This window comes from Colossoma macropomum, unplaced genomic scaffold (genome assembly GCF_904425465.1).
Source record: "Colossoma macropomum unplaced genomic scaffold, Colossoma_macropomum, whole genome shotgun sequence".
NCBI classification, from domain to species: domain Eukaryota; kingdom Metazoa; phylum Chordata; class Actinopteri; order Characiformes; family Serrasalmidae; genus Colossoma; species Colossoma macropomum.
Window position 1 is genome coordinate 1 of NW_023494872.1, and position 12,500 is coordinate 12,500.

The window sequence follows — 12,500 nt, forward strand, 5'->3', positions numbered from 1 at the left end:
TCTGACAGGAGGAGTTTTATAATTTCTGTTATTGTTTTTGTGTTTCATTGTTTTTTGCCGTCACATGTTTAATATAGAGAACTGAAATAAAGTTATTGTGAAATGAAAATCTCCATCATTTCAGCTCCGTCTGGGTCGCGTGAGGATATTTATCAGTAATTACTTCACTCTCTGTTTCAGCATTTAAGTGTCTTATTAAAGTTATTAAAGAACTCTGATGCACATTTGATTATGATTAGATCATAACAGCGACTGAAACGCTAATAAAATCACTGTATTCATCATTTATGATGGTATTTATTTAGACGCAGAACTTCTGGCTCTGATTTCTGTTAAATATTAAAATCTCAGAAAAGCAAAGATTGTGATTTAAATTCTAACACCAATTAAAAACTGTCAGATGTTTTATCAGCATATATTTGATATTTTTTAGCTTCCATAGCTTTTATTATTAGATTATTGTTGAAGTACCATAAACAGAAGGACAATTAATGTTTAAGAAAGCAAGGAAAATGGTGGCTTCTGGTCTCTGTTAGCAGCAGCCAGAGGGGGCAAAAGGTCACTAAGTTACAAGTAACAAGTTAGTCTCGAGTCTTGAGCATTCGCAGTAGCTGTGTTAGCGTTAGCTGTGTATGCTGATGGTGGTGGTCAGTCAGTTGTGATTTGTTTAGGTTCCTAATTTACACTCTTATGTTCTCACTAAGGCTGTTTCACACGAGTTTTTTTTTCTGATGGTCCACTGATTGGTCAGCATTACTGCTACTGAGCGCTGATTGGTCAGCATTACTGCTACTGAGTGCTGATTGGTCAGCATTACTGCTGCTGAGCGCTGATTGGTCGGCATTACTGCTACTGAGCCCTGATTGGTCGGCATTACTGCTACTGAGCGCTGATTGGTCGGCATTACTGCTACTGAGCGCTGATTGGTCGGCATTACTGCTACTGAGCCCTGATTGGTCGGCATTACTGCTACTGAGCGCTGATTGGTGAGCATTACTGCTACTGAGCCCTGATTGGTCGGCATTACTGCTGCTGAGCGCTGATTGGTCGGCATTACTGCTACTGAGCGCTGATTGGTCGGCATTACTGCTACTGAGCCCTGATTGGTCGGCATTACTGCTACTGAGCGCTGATTGGTGAGCATTACTGCTACTGAGCGCTGATTGGTGAGCATTACTGCTACTGAGCGCTGATTGGTTGGCGAGCGGAGCAGCTCATTGGCCGTTTGTGCTCACTGACGTCATGAATGTACATGAAGCGCCATTTAAACTCCTATGACTCGAATTTAAAAGCTCTTAAAAGTATAACAGCAGCGTTAAAATGTTTTACGCTGTTCAGTGTTTAGTAAAAATTCATTCTTTTACATTAAAAATGTTTTTTCATTTATAAACTATGATTTTGCTCAAATGCTCCATCTTAACCCAATCATTTGGGACTCAGTCAGGGGCGCCCTCTAGTGTTTGAGAAACCCGGAGGACATTACAGAGGGGTTCTCCTCCCTCTGGGTCTACTGTGCCTGTGGAAGCTCTCCGCTCCCAGCACCGCGTGTGGGTCAGCATGATTGGCTCATTTTGTAACATGATGTTTCGGCTTATCGCATCACTTCCCTTTTTGAGTGTGGTGATGGGGGAGAGGACCGCTGTGGACAGGAAGTCCTGCTCTTCACTGCTTCAGTGTTTGTATCCAAGGAAAATAATAAAAGCAGGAAACGGATGAAGCTGCTGACCATTCTGCAAACCTGACCACAGAAAGGTGACACATGACAAACCAGTGATAAGGAGCTCCTCCCCCAAACGAGCCCAGAACCAGTCCTGAGTGAAGACTCGAGTATTGGGGGTGAGTGAAAACTCCCTGAAATGCAGATTTAAAAATAAAATAATGCAAAAAGTTCTACTTATGAAACTTCAGGCTTTCTGTGGGACCGAACGTCTGATCTTCACCGAACTCACAATATTACTGTAAAATAGAGAAACAGCTCAAAACACAGCGTTACATCCTTTATTGACACTTCGGTGACAATTTATTAGTTTTCAAACTCTGTACAATCATAATGTGGAGCGCAGTGTGTGTGTGTGTGTGTGTGTGTGTGTGTGTGTCTGTGTGTGTGTCTGTGTGTGTCTGTGTGTCTGTGTGTGTGTGTGTCTGTGTGTCTGTGTGTCTGTCTGTGTGTGTCTGTGTCTGTGTGTGTGTGTCTGTGTGTCTGTGTGTGTGTGTGTGTGTCTGTCTGTGTCTGTCTGTGTCTGTGTGTGTGTCTGTGTGTGTCTGTGTGTGTCTGTGTGTCTGTGTGTGTGTCTGTGTGTGTCTGTGTGTGTCTGTGTGTGTGTCTGTGTGTGTCTGTGTGTGTGTGTGTCTGTGTGTGTCTGTGTGTGTGTGTGTGTGTGTGTGTGTGTGTGTGTGTCTGTGTGTGTGTGTGTCTGTGTGTGTGTGTGTCTGTGTGTGTCTGTGTGTGTGTCTGTGTGTGTGTGTGTGTGTGTCTCTGTGTGTCTGTGTGTGTCTGTGTGTGTGTGTGTGTGTGTGTCTCTGTGTCTGTGTGTGTGTGTGTCTCTGTGTGTGTGTGTGTGTCTGTGTGTGTCTGTGTGTCTGTGTGTGTGTCTCTGTGTCTCTGTGTGTCTGTGTGTGTGTCTGTGTGTCTGTGTCTGTGTCTGTGTGTGTGTGTGTGTGTCTGTGTGTGTCTCTGTGTGTGTCTCTGTGTGTGTGTCTGTGTGTGTGTCTGTGTGTCTGTGTGTGTGTGTGTGTATGTGTCTGTGTGTGTGTGTGTGTCTGTGTGTGTCTCTGTGTGTGTGTCTGTGTGTGTGTGTCTGTGTGTGTGTGTGTGTGTGTGTGTGTGTGTGTCTGTGTGTGTGTGTGTGTGTGTGTGTGTGTCTGTGTGTCTGTGTGTGTGTGTGTGTGTGTGTGTGTGTGTGTGTCTCTGTGTGTGTGTCTGTGTGTGTGTCTCTGTGTGTGTGTCTGTGTGTGTGTGTGTGTCTGTGTGTGTCTGTGTGTCTAACACGAATCACAACACACATTTCTCATCAGCAGCTGGAGTGTTATTATAATCTGAATTATTACATTATTATTATTTTAATCTGAAATATTACACAGTGAATAAACTTCATTAAAGCACATTAATATTCACATTCAGTTGATCTGTTAGAGACATAAATATACACGTCTTATACTCGACATTCATTTTGATTTTCAGGAAATATGAAAATATAGAATCGCACTTTCAGTGAAACAATAAGACGTTTATAACAACTCAGAGAACCTGAACATGATTCAGAGCAGAGGTGCACATTACAGACACATCACTCTGTCACTGCAACACAACACACACACACACACACTGAATACAGTGACTGATAATCACAGTAACTGACCATCATCACTATGGCTTTATAAACAAACAAACAAATAAATAAATAAATAAATAATCTTTAGTGCTGTTACAGTGCTGTGTGTGTGTGTGAGAGAGAAATCAGGTGAGGGCGCCGCTGCACTCAGTTCAGTAAATGTTCTTTGATTCTGTCAGTGTTGATGTTTAACCCCTTAAATGGTCGGAGCCCAAAGTTTTATTACACACTTCTCTAATCTAAGAGCAGCTCAGCCACTGAACTCCCTGTAGTCACTGAATAACGAGCCTTAGTCGGTAATAAGACTGAGATTAAGGGGTTAAACTTGGCCTTCTGGTTCCTCTTTGTGCCTGAAAATCTAGCAGAGTTGTCAAGTCTTTAATTTCAGTGGATTATCTGCTCTGCCGCCTTCAACCTAAACCCTAATCCCTAATCCCTAACCCTAAACCCCAACCTTTAAACCCTACTCCCTAACCCCTAAACCTAACTCCTTATTTTTAAACTTTAAACACTAATCCTTATCTCTTAACCGTTAAACCTTAATCCCTAACTCCTAATTTTTAAACCCTAACTCTTAAACTCTTAAGACCTAATCCCTGAACTGTAACACTGAACCGTTAAACCCTAAACTCTAATCTTCTAAACTCTAAAGCCTGAAGTCTGAACTGATCTTCTCCTCTAAACTCGTCTTTCTGTTGAAATTAATCACAATTCAGTTTATTTAAAAGCCTGAATCTGTTTCACTGTGATCTTCCGTCTAACTGTAATGATTTTAGCTCCGCCTCGAAAACATCTTCACTATGACATCACTGTGCACCAGTGGGTGGGGCAAAATAGTCTTCACTAATATAATAATGTTTCAGCCACCACTTCCCTCCCCCCATGGAGAGAAAGTGCTCAGCGAGACCCTTCGACACCGAGATTCACTAAAACACCACAGACGGACAGTGTAGGTTAGTTTCACATTCCCACTGACTTTAAACCCTAAACCCCTACACCCTAATCCCTAAACCCTAAACCCTAATCCCTAAAACCCCTACACCCTAATCCCTAAACCCTTAACCCTAATCCCTAAACCCTTAACCCCTACACCCTAAACCCTTAAACTCTATACCCTAATCCCTACACCCTAAACCCTTAAACTCTATACCCTAATCCCTACACCCTAAACCCTTAAACCCTACACCTTACACCCTAAACCCTTAATCCCTACACCCTAATCTTTACACCTTTAACCCCTACACCCTAAACCCTTAACTCCTACACCTAAACCCTTAAACTCTACACCCTAATCCCTACACCCTAAACCCTTAAACCCTACACCTTACACCCTAAACCCTTAATCCCTACACCCTTAACCCTTAACCCCTACACCCTAAACACTAAACCATTAAACCCTAAATCCTTAAACCCTACACCGTACACTCTGAACCCTTAATCCCTACACACTAAACCCTACACACTAAACCCTACACACTAAACCATTAAACCCTAAACCATTAAACCCTAAATCCTTAAACCCTACACCGAATCTCCTGATACGGCTGCAGCTGCCGCTCTCTGAGTGTGAAACGGCGAATAATTATAAGAATATTAATATTTAAGTTTGTGCTTCACTACTTTACGTTTATCAGTAGAAACGATCATAATTACCTACATTAAGCGGAACAGTTGTGATTTTGGTGATTATCTTTAATGTTATGAATTGTGCATATATCTCGCTAGTTTAGCTACGCTAATCATAGCTCCACATTCACAACACTGAACATTCTTTACAGAGCAGGTTCCACATGAAGAGCTGTCGCCATGGAAACATCTCAGCATGTCCAGATCTAAGGTGAGGCGCTTTTCTAACAGAGTTACTGCTGCGTGAGGTTATTGCTGGCTAATGTTGGCTAGCTAGCTGTTTAACGCGGAGCCGTTTTATTTTAAGAAATAATTTATTAACGATGGTGTAAATGTTCACGCTTGCATGACGATTTGAAAAATCCTTAAAAGTGGCAGTTTTGGCTATAACCCTGACCTCTGACCTCTGAGCGAACCTGCCCCCCCAACTTGCCCTGCCAGCCTGACCGTGAGTGACCAGCTGTTCTTGTGCTGATTCACACCTTAAAATACTGAAGGAAAATTTGGTCCATCATAATTTTGGTGCTGTTATTGTTGTTATTGCTGATTGATGAATGAATCTGCACTGGAGTAAAGATAGAACTCCATAAGAACAAAGCACCTCTAATCTGATCTAATCTGATCTAATCTAATCTAATCTAATATAATTTAATATAATATAATAGCTGTCTAATCTAATGTCCTTTTTAGTGATGGAGCTCATTTAAAACATCTTCATATTGTGTGTGCTGGTCAGATGAGAGGGCAGCAAGAAGTGTATCTATAACAGATTCAGCTGTGTGTCTGTAACGGTCAGTCAGATTCAGCTGTGTGTCTGTAACGGTCAGTCAGACTCAGGTGTGTCTGTAACGGTCAGTCAGATTCAGTTGTGTTTCTGTAACGGTCAGTCAGATTCAGGTGTGTGTCTCTAATGGTCAGTCAGATTCAGGTGTGTGTCTGTAACAATCAGTCAGATTCAGGTGTGTGTCTCTAATGGTCAGTCAGATTCAGGTGTGTTTCTGTAACGGTCAGTCAGATTCAGGTGTGTGTCTGTAACAATCAGTCAGATTCAGGTGTGTTTCTGTAACGGTCAGTCAGATTCAGGTGTGTTTCTGTAAAGGTCAGTCAGATTCAGGTGTGTGTCTGTAACGGTCAGTCAGATTCAGGTGTGTGTCTCTAACGGTCAGTCAGATTCAGGTGTGTTTCTGTAACGGTCAGTCAGATTCAGGTGTGTTTCTGTAAAGGTCAGTCAGATTCAGATGTGTGTCTGTAACGGTCAGTCAGATTCAGGTGTGTGTCTAACAATCAGTCAGATTCAGGTGTGTTTCTGTAACGGTCAGTCAGATTCAGGTGTGTTTCTGTAAAGGTCAGTCAGATTCAGGTGTGTTTCTGTAACGGTCAGTCAGATTCAGGTGTGTTTCTGTAACGGTCAGTCAGATTCAGGTGTGTCTGTAACGGTCAGTCAGATTCAGGTGTGTGTCTCTAACGGTCAGTCAGATTCAGGTGTGTGTAACAATCAGTCAGATTCAGGTGTGTGTCTCTAACGGTCAGTCAGATTCAGGTGTGTCTGTAACAGTCAGTCAGATTCAGGTGTGTGTCTCTAATGGTCAGTCAGATTCAGGTGTGTGTCTGTAACGGTCAGTCAGATTCAGGTGTGTGTCTCTAATGGTCAGTCAGATTCAGGTGTGTGTCTCTAATGGTCAGTCAGATTCAGGTGAGGTGGCGTTCTGGTAGCCGGTCTGGTAACAGCTACTGGGTGAGAGCAGGTTGGGGTCAGCAGGGGGCTTGTCGGCAGCCAGGCCGCGGGGGGGGCGGTAGGGGCGCTGGGGGGGTGAGGGTGATCCGGTCAGGTTCTTGTTGAGGATGAAGCGGGTCTCGTCCTGCTCCTCCAGGTTGGACATGTCCTTCATCATGCAGCCCTTGCGGTAGGAGACGGACAGTTTGTTGGAGCCGTCGGACAGCAGGTTAAAGTGACGGGCGATGAAAACCGCGGGCAGGGGCAGCATTGCCACGATGACCAGCGCAAAACACATCACAGTGGCCCACGGAGGATAACTCTGAAATCGCTCCTCAGCCTGCGAGAGGAACCAGGAGATCAGATCAGAGAGCAGCAGAACACTGAGGGGCACTTGTACACTGTCCATCAGTTCTCTGACTACATTACCCAGCATGCATTACACTAATACATCCAGTGGGAATCCCAATCCTGACTGCGAGCCTAGCCACTGAGCTACATGCTCATAAACACAGCCATGCTAGCATTCAGGGCCGACTGTGTCCTCTTAGGGGCCCTAAGCAGGAACCTTTCGGGGCCCCCATATTGCCAGCTGATGTTCTGTAACATTATGGCTAAATATGAATGATTACATTTATATATATATATATATATATATATATATACATTTATAACTGGCAAATTATGTATTGTGGCTAATTGTGGCTGATTATTGCTGACCATTGGCTGCTTGTTTGGGGTTCTAATAAAGTACAGTTTAAAGTACGGACCACCTCCTCAGCATTGTCAGTATGGGGGTCCCTCTTGCTTACCCAGGTAATTTAAGCTCAGTTCGGTCCCACCCTGGTGGCAGAGACTACTGCGTTGCTTTTTTGCGGTTATAAACGTTTTTCTTTCTACATATTCAGGTAGAATAATTTCTTGTTTCTTCTTTGGTGACTCCGCCTCGTGTGTCATGTCATCAGAATCAGAATCAGAATACTTTATTGATCCCAGAGGAAAATTGCAAATTGTCATGCTCTCATGTCGAGGTCTGTGTGGGACTGTTTTTAGTCCCGCTCCTGCCCGCAGCTCCGATAAGTTGAACTGACATTCAATATTTGGCTCAGTCTGTTCACAAATACATTGTTCTCTGCTGAGGTAACACTCAGTCACGGTCATCAGGCTCACTGTGAGTAACTTCACCAAATGCTGGTTTGTTGTCCCGTCCCAGTTCTTTTGAAACGTGCTGCTGGCCTCAAATTCAAAATGGGCAAGTATTCAATTTAGCAGTTAGCGCAATGCTAACTTCAGAAACCAAACACGTCTTTGCTGATCTCCTACATTCAGGATCAGTGTGAGGAAACTGGGAATCAGATGTTTGGCTGAACGATCGCTTTGGGTTTAATATTGTGTTTAGTGTGCGTGTGTGTGTGTGTGTGTGTGTGTGTGTGTGTGTGTGTGCGCTCACCAGTTCCTGTACCCAGGCATTGTATCCTGGTGAACTAACGGTCATTTCTATGACGGTGGCGGAGATGAGGATGAGGAGGCAGATGGGAGAGACGTATTTCCACATGTAGAAGTAGAACCTGTACGGCCTGAAGCCCAGCATGTCCTCCAGATCCTGCATGAACCTGACACAGACATGCCCACCGACACATCTGAGACCAATGCGCTCACAGACAGCTGTGTGTGTGTGTGTGTATGTGTGTGTGTATGTGTGTGTGTGTGTGTGTGTGTGTTTATGTGTGTGTGGTGTCTCACCTCTTGGTTCCGTAAATCCAGGCTACAGACACGTTCTCCAGGAAGACCACGACAGTCAGCGGCAGGCCAGCAGAATAATCATCAAACATCGTCACAAAATAATTCCCAGAGCGCTGAACAAACAGCAGACCGCAGAGAAACGCTATGATACAGCAGACCACTGAGAGAGAGAGGGGGGGGCTTCATTCAGCCTAATGAGAAACTGTAGAAGTGCCTCGGTTTATATCACAATACCTACATTTAGAGTCGGTTATTCATTCAGCCTAATGAGAAACTGTAGAACTGCCTCAGTTTATATCACAATACCTACATTTAGAGTCGGTTATTCATTCAGCCTAATGAGAAACTGTAGAACAGACTCAGTTTATATCACAATACCTACATTTAGAGTCGGTTATTCATTCAGCCTAATGAGAAACTGTAGAACAGACTCAGTTTATATCACAATACCTACATAACTTCAGTCGTGCTACAGCAGTTAGCAGTGAAGGCTATAATTAGCATTATAACGGATTTATGGACGTAACAGTGGTTTGTATGTTTTATTTAGAGTCAGACACACCTGTGAGGTGGGAGTGTACCTGTTAGGACCTCCTTGCGTATTTTGAAGGTGTCCAGTATGGGGGTGGTGATGCCGGTCATGGTGCCAATCATGCTGCCCAGACCCAAATTAATGAGCATGAAGAAGAACATTACTGACCAGAACGGAGCTGCAGGGAAATGGGTCATCGCTTCAGTGAAGGCAATGAAGGCCAAACCTGTACCCTGCACAGCCTGGAGAGAGAGAGAGACACACAGAGAGAGAGACAGACAGACAGAGAGGAGAGAAAGGGAGAGAGGTTGATGTGCATTTGTAAAACTACTACTAATACACACACACACACACACACACACACACACACACACACACACACACACATATTATCTAAGCCACTTATCCTTCTGGGTCACGGGGGGAGCTGGAGTCTATCCCAGCGGTCATTGGGTGGAAGGCACACTCACACCTGGGGAAATTTAACGTGTCCAGTTGGCCTGACTGCATGTGTTTGGACTGTGGGAGGAAACCTGGAGAACCTGGAGGAAACCCATGCAGACACGGAGAGAACCCTGGTCACCCGGCCGGGGAACTGAACCCAGACCCTTCTTGCTGGGATGCAACTGTGCCATCATGCCACCCCTACAACTCTGGTAAATCTTTATTGATATAAAACTTTTCATATTATAAAATATCAACGTTCTTCACACAGTAATATCAGTAAAACACCAGCAGATGAAAACGTGCTGAATGAAACGGTGACTAACAGGAGAAAATGAGCCGCAGTTCTGTGGCATTTGGTGAGAATCTGCTCCAGACTTGAAGGGCTCTATAAGAAAATGATCTTCCACCAGCTAAGCTGAAAGAGACACTGAGTTAGCAGTGAGCAGCTCGGCTGAGTGGAGTCGATTACAGCCCTGTTAGAGCTGGATTAGTTCTGTCAGAAGAGGTCAGTAATGTCATCTGTGTGTGATTGACTGGCTGATTTGTACGGGATAAAGGATCTGTGTAATTTCCCCAGATCACCCCAAAATAGCCAGATCCAAACATCAGCGCTCAGACGTTTACGTCAGCTTTATCCAACATACACTGCGCTTCCCAACAATAACCAGACAAATAGGCGAGCATTAGGCTAGTAAAGTGGGTTCATGTAACGCGCTGCCTTAGAGATATTTCACTTTCGTTCTCCTTGTAATTTGGCCATCGCCAAAAGTGTTGTGGATTTCAGTGATGAACTTGAGGATTAAGGGTCAAATCAAGCTCATTTTTGCTGAAAGCCTCATCTTCAGATTTTCTACACAGTTGAAGTCGGATTCTCAATCCAATTTTTTGTTCCACCTTAAACGGTGAAACGGAAAATCCACACAACAACCTGGCGAATAGGAAGCCGACTTCAGCCTCGTCCATTTTCTAGTACCAGTTTTGTTATTACGTTACTGAGATGTGATTGGAGCAGGACGGCTGTTACTGAGGAGCTCGAAGTTTGGAGATTTATAGGAGGTGATTTACTCCGGAATTATTACTGAGCAGACTGTAAAACTACAGACAGTGCAGATTCATACTGGATTAAGATCACAGAGTTTATCTCTAATCACTCAAATTACAGCACCTCCCCAGATTAAACTAATCCAGCTCGAATGGAAGCAGCAGAGCAACCAGTCAGTAACGTATCACAGTGTGATGTAGAAGTTTTGAAAATAAGACCTCATTTCTCAGCAGCTTGTAGGATTAGCGTGTTATTGTGGAGGTTTCTAAAGTAATAAACGTTCCTGCCCATCCAGGCTTTTATGTCTTTAACACAATCTTCCGTTTTGTTTAACTGTGTCTGAATCTGGCTGTTCTGATATGAACATCTGAGTGTACAACTACACTGTGTTCACAAATTACAGTGACAAAGAACAGCAAGGGCCCTAAAACAGCGCCTTGGGGGACACCATACCGCACATTTCTCTGTTCAGAATACTCCCCACTACATTGACAAAGTGGTCTGTCACATAAGACCTAAACCTGGCAACAACTTGTCCTTCTAAACTAACAATGTCCATTAAAATATCGTGGTCAGTCGTGTACTCTGATATCTCTGAAAGCCAGACAAAAATAGTTCATGGTTACCTAAAAAGGAACACAGCTGCTGGGCAACGACTTTCTCCAAAATCTTTCTCCAAAACAGGAGTGCTGGAAATAGGTTTTGACAGCTGAGGAGATCATGTGATCAAGGTGCATTTTCCTAAGTAACAGTTTGACACACCGGTCTTTAAGAATGTAGGAACACGGCCCAGTGAGTGACGGGTTCATCATATTTAGCAAAGGCTCCCCGATTAGTCAGAATAATTCTAGAAGTAACATAGAGGACACCGAATCAAGTAGCCATGTTGTTGGATTTAGAGAACATTAAGCTTTAAAACTCAGATCGAAGGAGCTGAATTCTTCAGAACATTCTTAGGTGGTCGTTAGTTTGTCTATCAATAGTAGCATATCGTCACTGTTCAACTCCGTTTATCCAAATTTTACTTTTCTACATCGTTTGAGCACAGCAAGTCTTTTACATTTTGTCGAAATATCCTGATTAGAATGCTCCAAAATTGCTCCAAAATTGCTCCAAAATTGAATAAAATCAATGTACATTAACATTAATATGTAAGAATGTTCTTGCCTTCATGCTTGTTTTTCTTTGGACAGTGATGATATATTGGATTGCTGGACTTTATAGAGCCCATAAGCCACTTTAAACAATCCATCACCTCTGAAAACCCTCTGGCAGATGCTCAGAGCACAACGAGACCCCCACAGGACAAAGACATGCATAACGTTTATAACCCTCTGAATCCACCTGTGGGCCAAAACTGAACCAGCCTTGTGACAAAGACCTGCATTCTACAAACCCACAGCCTCACCCATCGAAGACTCTCTGACCACCAGCACCTTTTCACTGAGACCCAACAGACTCTGAGGACATTTAGGAACAGAAAGGTTGCTGGTGCTCAGAGCATCCAGGCTGGGCTTTCTGTATGTCTACTGGTGAGATGAGGACCGCTGGCTGTGGAGAGATGACAGAGATGACCGTGTGGTCACTGTACATGGGAACAGTGTGAGCTGTACCTTGTTAAGTTCGTCCTCCAGGACACACGACTGCAGCCCCAGCTGCCTGAAGCTGCTCTCCTTCACCGCCTTTATCACCGTGAGAATCTGGGCGTAATCTTCAGCGCTCAGATGAGAGAAGTTGACGTGAGGAGGAATCAGATCATGACTCAGCACTCCAGAGTCTAAATATCCCACAATCCTCTCCGCATTCCTGAAATCACAACATCAGCGTCTGCAGCTACAGGACTGGCTACAGTGACCATAAACACAAACTGATATGTTGCAGATCAAAGGGACAAACGTTGTTATGGCTAATTCAAGAACACGACTTGTTGAGGAAATGCGTAATATTGCTGTGGAGGGACATTCAGCAAAGCTGGACTCACAATCATATTAGCAGTTTTAATATAATTCATATAATGTTTGATATGTCTTTACTGTAATGTTCAGTCAAAACAAGTGTTTACAA

At 43.7% G+C, this 12,500-nt stretch overlaps 1 protein-coding gene across 1 annotated transcript in view; it reads right to left on the minus strand.

Moving 5' to 3' along the window:
* Positions 1-5,623: 5,623 nt before the first annotated feature.
* The window catches only part of LOC118800351 (sodium-dependent neutral amino acid transporter SLC6A17-like), an 11,605-nt gene continuing 4,728 nt past the window's right edge, over positions 5,624-12,500 (minus strand). The window contains exons 7-11 of the mRNA XM_036560551.1: positions 12,050-12,242; positions 8,997-9,189; positions 8,416-8,575; positions 8,123-8,285; positions 5,624-7,012 (exon numbers count right to left, since the gene is read on the minus strand). Of these exons, the coding sequence (XP_036416444.1) occupies positions 6,638-7,012; positions 8,123-8,285; positions 8,416-8,575; positions 8,997-9,189; positions 12,050-12,242 (1,084 nt within the window). The 3' untranslated portion in view covers positions 5,624-6,637. The remainder of the gene's footprint in view (positions 7,013-8,122; positions 8,286-8,415; positions 8,576-8,996; positions 9,190-12,049; positions 12,243-12,500) is intronic.